This window comes from Lepisma saccharinum, chromosome 11, assembly GCF_977018435.1.
Source record: "Lepisma saccharinum chromosome 11, izLepSacc3.1, whole genome shotgun sequence".
In the NCBI taxonomy this organism is placed as follows: Eukaryota; Metazoa; Arthropoda; class Insecta; order Zygentoma; family Lepismatidae; genus Lepisma; species Lepisma saccharinum.
Window position 1 is genome coordinate 37,123,357 of NC_139239.1, and position 17,782 is coordinate 37,141,138.

General features: G+C 36.0%; 1 protein-coding gene across 2 annotated transcripts in view; it reads left to right on the plus strand.

Annotated features, from left to right (window-relative positions):
- The first annotated feature begins 12,310 nt into the window (after window positions 1–12,310).
- The window catches only part of LOC145995207 (lachesin-like), an 828,831-nt gene continuing 823,359 nt past the window's right edge, over window positions 12,311–17,782 (plus strand). For both annotated transcript variants that reach the window (XM_083131770.1, XM_083131771.1), the window contains exon 1: window positions 12,311–12,471. In XM_083131770.1, the coding sequence (XP_082987896.1) occupies window positions 12,387–12,471 (85 nt within the window). In that variant the 5' untranslated portion in view covers window positions 12,311–12,386. The remainder of the gene's footprint in view (window positions 12,472–17,782) is intronic.

The following is a 17,782-nucleotide window of genomic DNA, read 5'->3' on the forward strand; positions in this document are numbered from 1 at the left end:
ATGGCGAAATAGTCCACCTACCCAAGGTGGAAATTGATGTCCAAATTTCCGTACGAATGTTTGACATGCAATTTTCCATGCTTTGTGGAAAAATAAATTTACACTTTCACTTACATTTGGCAACACTGCATGAACAACACTGCACCCCGTTTGTTGTTTCTATGTTTAAAAATATCTACTTGGACAGGGCTAACATTTGGTGTATGACTTATGTATGTACAGTTTCGGTTACAAAGTAACGCCACTCTTAATTCCCAGTTGCGCCGTTCGTGGGACACCCTGTATTTCTAATGTACAGTGGGATGCAAAGACACTAGAAAATACATTCTCCCTTTATTTTAGGTAATGCAAGTTTCAAGAATGAATTTTCCTTCTTTCTTGCAGAAATTATTTCCAAACGGCTACCATATCGCTGTCCACTGTTAGGGTGGGGCTATTTTGTTTATCGAATTTTAAGCTACAGGACTAATATTGCATTAGCTAGAACTTTAGACTTTCGCCCGTTTTCATAATCCGTGCACCTACGTATATTATCCTCGCATTTAATTGCAGTTTCTGAGCAGAGTAAGGATAACAGTATCAAACAATCCCATTTCTCTTTACGTGTGAAAGAAATAATACAAAGTAAAACTTTTGGTATCTTTAAAAACAGCGTTTGTGGTATCGTAGAGCGGTAAAATTTTATGCTGAAGTATTATCACATAATGTAACTTTTTAGTCTTGTGTGGTTTTAAAATTCGAAAACAAATCGACAAGTTTTAATGCGTAGTGGACAATGATAAAGTCATCGTGCATCAAAATGGAAATTGCATTCACAAAATTCTACAAATATATTGAGGAGATATATAAGAAATATAAACACAGAACAAAATCGGTGATGGGGAAAACATTATGAATTTTTTTTTAAAAAAATGTAAAATGTTGAAATTTAAGAGATGTTTACCCTGGTACCATATGCGTTGCCTAGTTATGCAAAAATAGCGTTTTCCGTGGTCTGTGTCCCATATACCTAGGTAGAAACAGAAGTGATCGGAAGAAATGTATATATATGCTCAAGGGCCTGAAGGAGCAAATGTTGCAAATTAAATCAAAATCTGAGCAGGTAGTGGCAGAACGAGGCCATGTATTCAGATTTCATCAAGCAGGTTACCAAAATATTGTTATTTCCTTTGGAAAATACATCAATGTACAAGTTTGGATCCTTAAAAGGAGTCAAAATGCGAAGATGACAGTTGCTCACTAAAACGTAACGTGTAAGGATTTCTACACAAACAAGCGCAATGATACAATTAGGTTAGGAAACTATTTGTTCATACAATCCCCAACAGAATTCTAGCTGTATCAGGATTATTGATAGTCGGTTCATAATACGTTCGGAGGAAATTTAATTTAATACTCCCCTCGAAATTTCTTACGCTCCCCTATCCTATCCTGGGCAACTTCCTTTTCTTCGCAGAAGGGGGGAACAGATGAGCGAAATATAGCAAGTTCCTTCGGTATCGAAGGTTACAATAATCAAAACGAAGATTCTGACTTTTGAGTCCTATTAGAATCAACAATAGAATTATTTGTTAAAAATGGTTACGTAACCAGCTTTTAGCATTATGGCGTTATGGTAAGAAAATGAAGGGGAAAGGTTATGTGAACTGGAAAGGCAGAAGAATTCAATCTAGAAAAATTGATCGCATTTTTCTTGACACTGGTTTTGTAAGGATGTTTCACTATTTTTGTCTCATTGAACACATTGAAGTTTTCTGATATGTTTCTATGAACAAATATACACTCTCATATCTGAATCATGGTATTTAATGTGCCATTATAAACCCTGTATGGATTTTTAGACTCTTTTATGTAGAAAAAAGACGTAGTACGAAATTTCACGTTTTCTCCCGACCTTAGAAAGAATATTTCTTTATTTCGTAATAATGCTACATGCAACCTAGGTAATACCGAGTATATGGGTACAATACTACAAATATATCTCTAAAATTGTTATGTGCAACTGTATTTTACTGATTTCATCACAAGTACTAAATTTGTAGTTACAACGTCCCTGTGCAAGGTCTTCAATTTTCAATTTTGTTTCATCCTCAACACTAAACAAGATTGTTCCATCAAATTAGTCTCTACCGATAGCGTAGCGGTAACGTCTGCTTCTTGTAGTAATAATAATAATAATAATAATAATAATAATAATAATAATAATAATAATAATGGTAGTTGTAATAGTGGTTCGCATGCCTCTTTAAACTTTAGGTCCAGTTCCGATTAGCCTGTCTGTGCATAAAGTGGACTTAACTCCATCTATTTGGAACTTAAGTGCCTTTTGAAACATTCTCATTCTGATCCCTGAGCCCCCTGGTCCTTCATATATTACAGGTTTATCACAAATGGATAAGTTTGACATGTATTTTACATATATTTCAACAAGCTTGCACGAAGTAGCCTGTAGAAATTTTAATTTGGAATTTTCAACAGAATCTCTAGAGGGATAATTGGAATAAGTTACTGGTCTTCTGATGCTAAAGCGATGCTGTAGTAAATTCCTCCATAATCATCTGCAACAAAATTAACTACACTTGTGTCTTCATTATTATTTTTTGAGACGTACAGCACAAGTGTGTTGCAATTTGAAGATATCATGTCATGATATACCAAACCACATATTTCCAAAATATAAAAGCTGTAAGGTACACTAGGATTGATATTTGCTTGGAAAAGAACCAGATCACTTTGTGAGATAAATGGATAATTTTTCATGCTTATTTTTTGCTCTATACTATTTCAAAATGATGGACGAGGCTGCGCGGCAGTAAATTGGTTTCTTTTGGTTTCATCGTTCCTTGGAAACACAACTCCTACTGGGAGTTTGCTTAGAATGGAGTTTCAAGAATAGGACAGGAAAGTTTTATTACAACTTATTTCGGAAAATGATTGTGATCTACTTTATCAAGTACACTAGGCTCAAATCTGTCAGATTTGTGGTCAGGACATGTTGTTCTAAAAGAATCTGCAAAACTGCCCAATGTTTTATCTGAAAGTCTTTGTCTGGTAGTGTCTTGGAAATCGATTCATATAAATTTCATTCGATTATTGACTGGACCAAATAAATGAATAGGTCAATATTGTGTGTGTCTACACACATATGTATGTGCGTATGTATGTTTGAACAAATATACCAAAATTATTTCAACTTACTATATTTGATTTCGAAAATATAGCAATAATTCGATGGTTGATTAGATGTTCCAGTAGATATAATGTATATCACGTTCATATCGTATTTACTAGCTCTTGAATATCAAATTTTTTTTGTATTGTTAGTTTCAGAGTTACATATATCGATCTTTGTCTCTTGCGGTTAAACGGATAAGTTTATTACACTTTCTTATTAAATAGCAATCTGAGTTTACCACTTCAATCTCTGTAGGTTTGTGAAATATCGATGAGTAATCCACATGATCATACAACGGTTACCTGAGGCCACTACATGTTTACAGATTTTTGCTGATAACTACCATAAAGAACTAATGAATTTATGTAGATTTGGGCTTTCTTTATTGTAAATCTGAATTCATGAATCTTATATGAAATGATAACTTGTATTATACAGAGTGTCCGAAAAGTCACGCAACCCGGTGTTTACGACCGTATAACGGAATAGTGAAACGGAATGAGAAGAAACGCTTTCCGCCAAGAGAATGCCCTGTGTATTGGGAAAATTTAGAGAGACAAACATATGTAAGAACATGTATGTTTTAATAACAAATAAGCAAAGTGTTGCCAAAGGCGGAAAAAAAATATTTGCAAATCGTGTATATTGATGCACAGAACTCACTGAGGTAAATTATTGCAACATTTCACAATACCAACGAACAATTTGGATGGCCATCTAATGAATTTGACAGAAAAAGAACTTTGACGAAGTTTCAAAAACATTGCAGAAGGGAATAAATGGGCTGTTCCAAAAATCGATGTTTTCACAATATTACGAGCGACACTGGCAACACTGTTGGTGTCACGTGTCACTAACAGACGTGTTTCACCTCAGGCTATCACACTAAGGCACTTTTAACGACAAAGGAGAAAGTTGGTTATTCTCGAACATATGCAATAAATTACATACACCTTGCAACCCTGAAATGTGGGTATCCCTACAAATTAAAGCAAATGTTCGAAGTGTCCACCATTTTCTTGGATACATAAGTTGGTTCGCTTGATCATGTTCTCAGATGCCTTCCTGAGGGTTGCATCACCGATATTATTAATTTCCTGTGTAATGTTTCGTTTCAGCTCCTCCAATGTTCTGGGTCCCGTTTGGTATACTTTCCCCTTTAAGTAACTCCACAGAAAAAAATCTGCAGATGTTAAATCGGGCGAGCGACTGGGCCATAAATCCTTGGAATTCTCTCAGCATACGAAGAGATTCATTAGATGTATGGCAAGTTGCTCCATCTTGTTGTACCCGAACATCACGTTCGTCTTCTTCCAGGAGAGCAACGAATTGCATTATGAGATCCCCGTACACAGCAGTATCCACTGTTGTCTCAAAGAATAACGGTCCCACAATACGACGTCGCGATATTCCACACCATACACCGATTTTCGGAGAGTGCAAGGGTAGTTCATGCAACTGATGTGGGTTTTCTGTCGACCAATGCCTGGAATTTTGGCTGTTGACATACCTATCTAATTGAAACCACATTTCAGGGTTGCAAGGTGTATGTAATTTATTGCATATGTTCGAGAATAACCAACTTTCTCCTTTGTCGTTAAAAATGCCTTAGTGTGATAGCCTGAGGTGAAACACGTCTGTTAGTGACACGTGACACCAACAGTGTTGCCAGTGTCGCTCGTAATATTGTGAAAACATCGATTTTTGGAACAGCCCATTTATTCCCTTCTGCAATGTTTTTGAAACTTCGTCAAAGTTCTTTTTCTGTCAAATTCATTAGATGGCCATCCAAATTGTTCGTTGGTATTGTGAAATGTTGCAATAATTTACCTCAGTGAGTTCTGTGCATCAATATACACGATTTGCAAATATTTTTTTCCCGCCTTTGGCAACACTTTGCTTATTTTTTATTAAAACATACATGTTCTTACATATGTTTGTCTCTCTAAATTTTCCCAATACACAGGGCATTCTCTTGGCGGAAAGCGTTTCTTCTCATTCCGTTTCGCTATTCCGTTATACGGTCGTAAACACCGGGTTGCGTGACTTTTCGGACACACTGTATTTATTGTGTCTATTTTGGGTATTTTAGGCTGCCGTGAACTATTTTAATACATTGTACTTGTAATTGGACTGGTGTACGTAGATTTTAAATAAAGAAAATACTTTCAGCTTGCAGTACTAGTTCGTTACATTACAAGAACTTTGTATGGTCGTTTATTAGTATGTGTGTATGTGCTGTCAAATGTAGAAAAATGGTAATCATATATAAATTTCACTCAAACATGAAGTAGTAGCAGTCTTCCGTGGAGGAGCTATCTGCATAACGCGCTACGAAGCCAAAGTCTCAGGTTCCAAATCTGTGTGAGACATGGTTAAATCATTGTATTTGTCCAATCACACATTCATATTCATTGTTGCTTGCTTGATTGATTTGCTTTATTTTACTTCATTTTTTGTGCCACTTTTGGCTAATTTGAGAAGATGGGGATGAGTGATTATATCGTATCATACCCTTAGGTATGAGGGATCTCTTGGGAATGTAGCTCACTTCATCATTCATCCTTCATGGTAGAGCACACTCTGCTCATGGTGAGCTTGATGGTAAAGAGCAAGAGGTACTAATTGACACACTTGAATGGCAACGCACAACTCTTGAGTTTCAAACACCTACAGATTGGATCAGCATGGCTAATGTCTCTGTACTGCAACTGAAGATCTGCCGTGAGAGGTTATGCTTGTGACTGTACGTAGAGTCTGACTTGCGACTCGCGTTAACACGCTCTCCCTAGAACCTCCTCCTCTCTCTATATTCAATCGTAACTTCCTCCTCAATCACTGAATTAGAACTCCTCTCGATCTCCCTGCCTCCCAGATATTTATTCAATTTCAATTTACTAAACAAATGCAGAGTCAGGCCTGTAGCCTCTTCCTGGATTTCGCCTGTTTACATGTTTATGCTTCTGATGACCAGGAAGAGCTTAAGTGCTGTCTGACACTGCATTCCTCTGATGTTTCTGAATATTTCCTGATTGGAAAACGATGGTTGAATGACTGGGAGTTGGAGTTCGTTGTACATAATAATTAAAAAAATACTACGGAACATTACGATATGATTAAATTGATGAATGAACACTCAAAAACGTCCATGCCGAGGCCAGGATTCCATCCCGGGACCCCTGGTGTCGGAGCGCGATGTGCTAACCACTCCGCCACGGTGGCCGGCATATTCATTGTTGCAAAACATAAGAAGTAGGAAAGTGGCGTAAAAGTAACCAAAATATATAATAAATAGAGTAAGAGTGAGATACGTGGGCGAATCAAAAAGTAAGTTACACCCAAGCCGTGTTCCTGTACTAAAAAGAGAAAAAATAATCCCACTTGGTGGCAACACTGTCCGGAATGTATTCTTCCCATACCCGAAGTAGCCATGCTGCAGCTGGGTTAGTATGCGAGTAGTCACCGTGTGAGTATGGCGCGTCGTCGTATTGAGGTGGCGTCCAACATTGAGGTGCGCTCCGTCGTCCGATGTTTGTGGGCACCAGTTGCCGGATTAAGACGAAATTGGGCCTGATGCTTGAAATCTTCGGTGAACAATAAACACAAGGACGTTATAGTTACGTCACAGCGCAAAGAATAATAGTAACTGTATAATAAGTAACGCTGTGAAATTGGGGCTCCAAATTTCATTCTAAGATTTATTTTCAGGTTAATATAGGAAAAGAGTACTGTTCAGCTTTCGGAAAATTCTCATCTGCTTTCATCTTGGCCTATTTCAGGAATGGGCCTAATGCTGCAGCATCAATAGCACCCGCCTTAGTCCGGCCCTGTTGGGCACGAAGGCATAATCGGAGTGAAATCCATCACCAAATTCTCGAGGTGTAGGTGAGAAAGCAATGTTGCACCCCGTGATTAGGAAATGGTGCAAGATGTTCAAAGAGGAAAGAACGAACGTGAACGACGAGCAGTGTGTCGGGCGGTCTGCAACTGAGAACACTATCGACAAAACCGGGCGTGTGAATGCAATCATCCTTGCCAACGGCCACGTGAAAATTAAAAGAGATTGCAAGTGAACTGAACATATCCTACGATATGTACTGTGTCTATGCTGATTCATGACCAGTTGGGTGCAGGGCCGGATTAACCTATGGGCAACTGAGGCAATTACCCCGGGGCCCCCACCAAAGGGAAGCTGCGAAGGGCTTCCACCAAAAAAAACTTTTAACCAACTGGCTATGCTTGTGAAAAATTACAAAAGAAGTTGTATTTTAAAAATAAAAGATACTTCAATATTGTCCTATGTCTACACTCTTCTGGATCCAATTGTAGCACAGCTCTCAGTCGATCTGTTTGTAGATATCTGAAGCTCAGTATACTTTATACCATGGATTGATTTGGCTGTGGTGTGGAAATAAGGCACACCTATTCAAACAATCAATTCTCAGTTACGATTAAGATAATAAATAATCCTACGAAGTACATAATTTTCTTTCGTTAATAACCTTGTATTTGAACTGTGAGTTCTAAGCAGTGGCAATGTCAAACATCAGGAAGACATCCCAATGTAACTGCCTATGTATAATATTGTATGTAAGGACTCGTTCCACAGTACATTTCCCAATGTCCAAATTCTGTTTAGAATGTATTTCAGAAATATCTTTCTCAAAAATGAAATTAGTGAAAAACAGGCTTCGTGCTACCATGGGACAGGATCGCTTATCCAATCTCTCTTTATTATTAATTGAACATGAACTTCTTTGTGAATTGGACTTCGATTATATAGTAGATGAATGTTCGGCGAAAAAGGCAAGAAAAGTGTGTCTACTATAAGTGTTAAGCCTTTGGGAATTTTCTTCAAGAAAGTGTAGTTACTACAATTTCCACAATGAACCTGTCGGTAATTGTCCAGTAGATGGACCGTGCATTTGTAGTGACATATTTACTCTTAATTGTAAACAATATCATTTATAATAAATTATGTACGTAAGTACAGTCTACTGCTCAATTCTCTGTTTCCGTCTGAACCGCCTTAGTATTTACTATATATATTGTATATACGGAGTTCTCTTTATAATATACTGTATTTAGACGCAGAATTTTACTGCTGCTATAGCGCAGTATCCTGTGGTGGTGGTTGAGCAAATAAAGCTCCTAGTAAAAAATAATAAAAATTGGAGCCCCCCCAAAAAAACATTTTGCCCAGGGGCCTCCACAAACCTTGATACGACCCTGGTTGGGTGTATCGAAAACTGTGCTCTCACTGGGTGCCGCGATTGTTACCCGATGAGCACAAAAGTCAACTCAATTGATATTGAACGGAATGTTTATACACATGAAATCGAATAACTGGTCACAGAATTCGAAAAGTCCTTGGAATACCTTGGTGACTATGCCGAAAAAAGTTAAATGTTCATAGATTTTTGTCCAATAATTATTTTCTTTCTAATGTGTTTTGTTTGTTTTATACAGGGGGTGTAACTTACCTTTTGATTTGCCCTAGTAATTCAGAAATGTCTTTAATTAAGAGAATTTAATATACTGTATGTTTATTGATTGATTGAGTTGGTGTTTCAAGTCCACTTTATACACAGTAAGGCTGATTGGGACTCGACCTACAGTTTAAAGTGGGATCCGAACCACTATGCCCCTCCACCGGGTATCGAACCCGGGACACCTTGATTACAATGCGACGACGCTACCACTGCGCCATCGTGGAGGCCCACTGTATGTTTATGTTCTGCTCACAATTGTATTGTAGGTTCATTACAAAAACAAACAAACTAACAAAAAAAACTATCGTCTGTTACCAACAAGCACTGCGGTAATATTTGTTGCTGTCGAGAATTTGTAGGGTTATAATTTACAAAATGCATTTTAGATAAATTTGTATGCTTTTGTTCATTCAAGATGTAGGTAGAGATAGATCAACGAAATGATCAACAGTTTAATTCTTTGTTGTCCCCAAAATTTGCTTTAATTCCACTTCATACACAGATAAGTGGACCTATTAGTATTTCTCTTGCTAATTTTTTATCAATGGGAAATTTTAAATCTGTCAATCATGTTAAAAATAAAAATGGGAAAACCCTAGATTTACTATTGACAAATATAAGTGATAGCATGAATCTTACTAGAAATTTACACCCGTTGCTTGAGGAAGACCACCACCACCCGTCACTACATATTCAGGTCTTTTTAAACAAAAAGGTTACTAGTGTTAAATCAAATCCAGTTACTGTATACAATTATGCAAGGGCTGACTTCTACAATATGTACAAACACTTGGAAAATGAAAAATGGGACAATTTAGCTACTTACAAGAATCCCAATGAAGCCTTAGACTATTTTTACAAGGTAATTAATGGTGTGATAGACATATATGTGCCGAAAATATCAATATGTAAAAAACGTTCTTACCCATGTTGGTTTACATCTGATATAATAAGAAACTTAAAAGAAAAAGAAACATACAGAAGAAAGATGAAATATTCAGACTACTATCAAACTAAATTTGCTGAATTACGTAGAAAACTAAAAAGAATGATAAATATAGCATATAAAACATATGTATCAGAAATAGAGAACAATTTAATAAGCAACATTAAACCATTTTGGAATTTTATAAGAAATAAGAAAAAAAACGAATAGGAAACTAGCCTATATGATGTATAAGGGTAATAGATTGGAAACGAACGTATTAATTACTAATGGTTTTGCTGAATATTTTCAAACAGTGTATGCTTCAAATCCTTCAACATATAACATTATTGAACCCTCTGACATGATAGTATCTCAGTCGCTGGTGGTAGATTCAATCACCGACGCAGAATGCAATGAAGCCATAAAAAAACTAAAATCAACCAAATCCAGTGGTCCTGATCAATTGCCAACATACATATTCAAAGGTTGTGCCGAATTATTATGCACCCCTTTGTGTTATATTTATAATATTGTTTTAAAAACTCAAATTTTTCCTGATCTTTGGAAAATCAGCAAAATTTGTCCTGTTCTAAAAAAGGGAGACCCATGCGAAATTACAAATTACCGACCCATTTCTCTAATCTCAGCTCCTTCAAAAATATTTGAATATATACTATATAACAGGATATTCAACCATGTTAAACCTTATATATCAATAGATCAACATGGATTTTGTCCTGGAAAGTCTACTTCAACTAATTTGGTCAATTTCACACAGAGTATATCCGATTCCCTTGATGATAGGAATTCTGTTGATGCAATATATATGGACTTCGCCAAAGCCTTTGATACTCTTGACCACGATGTATTGTTAAGTAAATTGTCTAAGTTTGGTCTCTCTCATAACTTTCTTACGTTAATATCTTCTTACCTATGCAATCGAATGCAATTTGTAGCATACAATCAAGCTAAGTCATACACTTACAAAGTTTGTTCTGGTGTACCGCAAGGCTCCAATCTTGGACCATTATTCTTTCTATTATACATCAATGATCTACCCACAATTTTTAAATACTCAAAATGCTTACTTTTTGCTGATGACTTAAAATTGTATAAAGTAATGAAAGATTCAAATGATGCACATAAGTTACAAAAAGACTTGGAAAATGCACAAAGATGGAGCATAGAAAATAAATTAAACTTTAATGTCACAAAATGTTTTGCAATAACTTTTTCCAGGCAAATCAGACCTAATATTTATCAGTATACAATGAACAACCGTGCATTACAAAGAGTAAATCAGATAAATGACTTAGGAGTTACATTAAATAATAAATTATCTTTTAGAACACACATTGATCAGATTTGTAATGATGCTTACAGAACGTTAGGGTTTCTAATTAGAAGTTCACAAGACATGCATAATGAAAGAGCTCTGACAAGCCTTTTTAATTGCCTTGTTCGAACCAAATTAGAATACGCAAGTGTAGTCTGGTCACCTCACACTCAATGTAATAGCAAGAAAATAGAAATAATTCAGAAGAAATTTGTGCGTTACTTATATTACAAAAAACACAAAAGATCATCTTTTCAGGATCAGGTATCATATAAACAATTACTCAGAGAATTCAATGTTACACCTCTGTACGAAAGGAGAGTAATATCTCATCAATTATTTTTATATAAGTTAGTCAACGGGCTGGTTGACAGTCCAAGTCTCCTCCAAACATTAAAATTTAATGCTAAGAAGGACATGTTGCGGTTCAGGCAGCCTTTTTATTACAGTAAATCCAATTCAACAGAACATCAGAATTCCCCCATTCTAAGACTATGTATTAAACATAATGAAATAGTCAGAAACGGTGGAGACTTGGATTTTGCTATGCCATTCATGCAATTCCTGTCTGTCCTTCGAAGAAGGTCATGAATCATGAATAAATAATAAATAATTATAGATGTTTTCTGTGTATATGGGTATGTTTATAAATACAATTTGCTTGTATGTGTGTATATTTGTTTATATATGAGTATTTGCATGTGCATAGTTATAAATGCCTCAGTCTGTATATAGATATGTACCTTGTTCTACCTCAGTGAATATCACTTTTGGATTTATGTTCTCTAGAATACCTATGCTGGTGTCTTTTTTATGAAACCATTATTGTAGTTTTGCTCTCCTTTTTCTTCTATTGTTATTGTATTGTATTGTATTGTTGGAATTATAATTTTTTAATTGTTTAAAATATGTATATATGCAAGCCTATTGTAATTGGAGCGAAAGCTCTGTTATAGGTGTAATAAATAATAATAATAAGGTTAACTAAAGTGAACCTGAATTCGTTACAACGTGCGCACATCAGAAATCCAACTCTGATTCGATAACAAGGCTACAACGTTAACCAATGCATTTTCTGAGGAAACAAATTGCATTGGTAAACAAGAAAAATGATAACATGTAACAAATGGGAACGAAACACACCACCTCTTGCCTTTTCTTCCATCGGCGCTGTTAGTTGAGAAGGCGGGGGAATAATCGGTGTCAAATCTTCAGAAGCAACTGCGTTCCGCGCTTTCATACGCGATTCGATCTACCAATCTTCTTCACTTCCCAACTTGGAGCACGAGGTTTGTAGCTGCGAGCACCAGAGGGCAGGCCGATCGGCTGGTCGTGTCGTGGCGAGGCGCAGCACAGGTGGATGGCAGTGGACGGCGAGAGGCCGGCATGTGCGAGAGTGTGTTGCAGAGTACGGCGTGGCATGTGCCGAGTGAGTGAGGAGTGCCAGTGAACGGCATGGCGGGCGGGATGGGAGTGAGAAAACGCAGGGGTCGCTACTTCGCTCTTAGTGTCTTCCACTTCATCACCCTCATGTCTCAAGGTAGGACGAAAGATAGCTTTTACCCTCCACCAACCACTTTCCTCCCTCACTGGCAAGAAAAGCACATTTTTCTCTCCCTTATGTTTTTCGAAAGGTTGCCGAAGAGGTGGTGCGACAATTTGCAATTTTCTTGGAAATAACTAGTAATTGTATCTCAACAAATACTTGATTATTTTTAATACAGGAACATATTTTACTCTTAGAACCTTTTTAAAATTTTGTGTTAATGAAATTAAGCATAACTTGATTGTCAATTCGGTAAGGACATAACACTCTTTTCTGAGTCTTGCTCACATATTAAAACATAAAAATTGATATTAAACTAGCAAATGAGACGTGAAGATGTTTTGTTTTAAGCAGATTCTTGGTAAACATATTAAGGCACTGTGAAAGTTATATTTGCGGCAAACTACATAACAATTCACCACATGATTTTCTTTGCAAATTATCATAACGGACACTCCGTATTTAAGTCTCTTTCAAAGTATCTAGCAGGGACATTGGATATGAAATTGAATTGTTACGCAAAGAACTACTCTTGAACTTTTAAAGCACACCAATGAAGAATGACTAACATTCTTCGTAAAATTATAAATTATGTTCGTTCTCCCAACAATTGGCAACTTACTCGCCAGCACGTGACACTAAATACACTAGAGTGTTGTGGGTTGCAGAGTTCACAGGCGTGAGTGTATAAAATTTAGGTCACACTGAAGACAAGTCACCACCTACTCCGTTCTTCAGCATTAGTACAGAACTTCCCGTCTAATATTACAAAATGTTCGAATTTTCATCTTATTTTGCAACTTACAGTATACAACTGTATCACCTGTGTCTGAGAAATATATTAAATTGTACATTGTTATAAGATTTCTAGCTATAGGTGAATGAATAGAATGAAGTACCCGCTTATCTAGTGGGTACTTCATTCAACTAGTTCAGTAACAAACACAATTGCGCGATAACTCAATAATTCAGATATTTGCATCAATTTACTGCCGCCTCCCCCCTCTCTCATTTCCCAGATTATGAATTCCTATAATATTAGTAGATGGTTTTTCACTTTGTTATCCTATCGGAAATTGAAATAACTAAATAACAACTAACTTTGAATAAAACTAGGGAAAACGAAGTACATGACATAAATGTTACTGTTATATTTTGTCATGTGTTACGTAGATAATTGGAAGATATTTACGACAATTTAGTGAATCACAAGTTATAAACATAAAGCTTAGTACCACGTGCACGGATCAGAATTATGTACGTAACGAGGATTATATAATATTCTCAATTTCGTAGGACGTAAGTTTCTAGCAATTGAACAATAATAACTGCTATATCATTTCATTTCTGCTCAATGAATGTTCTTATTTTTAGTAGGATACAAACAATCAGTATAAGGGAATACTCCATAGAAATATTTATATTTTCGTTGCAAAAGAAACCACTTTTAAACTTGTACTGAATTGAGAAGTTCAAAGTAACTCGTGCACCTTTTCCCCTGGTTCCCGTAACGGAAGCAAAAAATATTTTTCTAAAAGCAGCACTTCCTCGTGTTTTCTGCTAAAATAAATTTTGCGTCGATATCAATTTTAAACCCACATTTCCTCTTTATAGTAAAATAAATCTAAATATTTGAGCGGTGTTGACTTTCGGCGTAGAGTTTGCAAATTGTTAAATAACTCGTGGAATTAGGATAAACTTTCATTAGGGAAGGAGAGAACAAAACTCGCCTGCTGCTGTGTGAAGCGACGCGGATGAATTGGAGGGTCGTCGAGTGCCACTCGTCGCTCTTCAGGCCAACTCTCGGCTGATGCGGCGACCGGCGGAATGTTACATTAGATCCCCCTCTTTGTTGCCGGACACGAGGTCTCTTCCCTTTGCCTCGATTTGCAGGAAGTTCGCAAAATCCACACTGCTTTTCCTTCCCGTGCGCTAACGTTTGGAAAGGCTACAAAAAAGCCATTAAAAGTTTCCGTTCCAGATATTGAATACCTTGCATTTTATGTCATTCTGAATGAACGTGACTTCGAATTCAGTGAAGAAGTTATCAAAGTATTACGTACGCACAGTACATGCACTATATTTGCATATGTTTCACATTTTATTCTACCATATAAAGCATATACGTTATTTGGTTCAGTATTTTATTGTTATTTTGGTCGCTTTTCCATATTTCTGGGTTAATTGAAGCGAATAGAACGGAATTCGTCATCCATTAGAGAACAGATCAGAGAAGCACGAATATTTCCTTGTAATCTAAAACCCCTGTATTATCGACGGGTTATTCTTACCTCAGGGAAACTCTCTTGAATCACTAGTGTTACTGCTCAGTTTTGAAAGTGTCAATTGTTGCATTATTTTAAAATATCAATACCAAGTTAGTATTATATACATTGAGACGTAGATTCAGGTCAATTCAGTCATTTTTAAGGGAAAATCAGAAAACGTTTAAACTAATAAAGTAATGATTGATGCCACGTATTGAAAGCACGTAACTGTTATATTCATGTAGGTCCACATTATGTTTCTTTACTAATTTGATTTATAACAGTGTCTAAAATTGATATCTAAGCAATGCCACTCCTGAAGAACCTGTTTCCTTTGCCTCATATAAAACAAGAACATAAACTTAATTTTATTTTAAATTCCTATAATCCCTGTATTTTGTTATTTAGTCAATAAGAAAATAGTTTATTCCTGATTTGATTATATTCCCCCGTGTTGTACGCTAAACTATCGTGAATGCCAGCTTATTCAGTAGTTGCCAGTAGAAGTACACTCATATTCTACGGTTTTGTTGTTCTTTTGATATCAATCGATGAATTTCATGCAAGATATTCACTCAAAAACATATTATACAAACACTTACTTTGTTCAAGTTACACACGCGTGAATCAAATATAAAGATTTGATTATATTCTTCCTTAATGTTTCGCATCAGGATTCTAAATTTTGAGTACACAAACGAAACTGCCACCTTAACCCCTGTGTCTAGTGTTAGTACCCTATAAAAGTTTTCACGCTAAGTAGAACTGACTTTATGTGAATCTAATTTGCAGTAGTAACAACGAAAAACGAGTTCTTAATCTAAAATTAATTTTGCAAGAGTTATTCTCGAAGAATAGAAATTGAAAAATATAAAATCTATTAATCGTAACCTTAACCCAATAGCTCATTTTTCATCATCTATCAAAATATTTCGTCATGTTGTTTCTGAATTACTCATAAAGGAATTAAAACTACAAAAATCTTTCCTTATTTCCAGTGTCCTCAGGCGGAATTTTTTATAATCACAATCTGCATTCCTTGTAAGTGTCGTATTTAGTCGTGGGCATTTAATCGTGAATTTAATTGAACCTTTTTTGATCTGATTTGATAATTTTTCAATATTTCACGTAACCGTCTTCGAACTCCAGGATATATTTGAATTTGCTCATGCTCACATTTCGATTGGTTTCATTGATACACGTACTAAATACTTAAACACTTCGGAGATTTATACTCTGTATCTCCTATGAGGACAAAGAAATGTCGTGTTAGTCAAAATATGCATTTCCACGACATTTATATTAATTTTACATTTGAACTTCACCCAATAACTTTAAACTAAAATTCTGTGAAACGGCAAAAATATATCTTAGAATTCAGGATCATCCTTCAGAAAGTTCTCGGCTCGAGGTAGGTTTTTGCAAAATAAATAAGTAATGTTAAAGTATAATAGTTTTAATTAAGAAATGAGTATGTTTGTAAACTGTCACGTTAGTAGTGAGTAGTTTAAGTACACGTACGTGTGTACAACCCCCCCAACTTCCGTGGCGGAGTGCGCTATGACGTCAGGGGTCTGTGATTGTTCTTTGTGAGTGTCACTTCATCAATTCATCTTGTCATCACTCATCCTCACTCACTCGCGATTAGCCAAAAGTGGAAGAAAAGCGGCGCCAAATTACAAAAATAAAAATAAAACATACAAACACATAAACGTACGATTTCTTCAAATATACGCTTAATTCACATTCAGTGTTTTATTTTTTTCTGAGAATTATGGTTAGCAGTTATTGAGGAGAAGGAAAATAAATCTACAAATTAACAACCGACAACTACAAAAATATATTTATCTATTTCCCTTACCTTTAGCTAGTAGTAACTTCCAAAGCACGTACACGAGTAATGAGTCCACAGAAGAGAGGAAAAGTTCTATCTTCTATTATTTGAAACTCCGTGTTCGTTTTCATGTCCCTAATGCCCCCTTGACATTTTTTACTATTTTGGAAATATCTGCACAATGTCACACAGGTACGTTGATTAACAGAGAGAGAATGTTGAAGAATAAATAAACGTTTAAAGTAAGAAGATATATAAAGGTCTTCGCTTGCTGCAGTTGGTCGTAATGATGATCGGCGTAGGACGTTAATGGACATATCTTTCGCTTGTCAACTCGTTTCAGACTCTCGTCTCTCCTCGGGATGCCTGGCATGATGCGACAAGATTGATCGGAAGAAAAACGTAGGTCACTTTTTACCAAATGGCAAAAGAACATTTACCAAAATATAAACACATAATTCGCTCGCAGGTTGCAACTTCTACTACAGTTATCGTTGAAGCTATGAGAAAGAATAAAATATTTTGTTCAATGAGAGACCAGTTCATAAGGATTTAGAGATCTCGCCACCTATGGTTGTAGGTTCAAGTTCTGTCGTAGGTATGCGTGTTCCTCTCTGAGAGTCCTTTCATCAATTTAATCTAATAACCCATCATCCTCATAATCGCAATTATGAATCGCAAAGGTGAAATCCTCATAATCGCAAAGGTGAAAAAGAAAGAACGCTAAATACAATACAATGATTCATATAATTTGTTTCCGAAGCTTTCATCCTACTTCGGTTATTTTGCGTAGGCTAATTCCGACGATGAGAAGGAATGATGACTTGATGAGTAATGCATACATACCTTGACCCTCTAGTTTCATAAATTGCTCACTTCGCCGCGTAGGCCGGCGTTACCAGAGGAAAACATTGTCATTAAGTTAAAAATCGCAAATTATAATTGTCTCGAGATAGGATCCTGAGCAGATTCACAAAGTGTCAAGGATATTCGTTTCATAAGACCTGTTAATATTATAAATGATTATCGAAGAATATATCTATTTTAATGTTCAATTCTCCAAAGATTCCAAAATTTGGGGCCTTGAAATTGCTGTTCACAATCACAACAACAAAATGTTATCTCTTAACCAGTAAATTCAATATTTGAATATCCATAAAACTATATCGCACAACTTACGTACATCTCTTCAATATCTGTACTA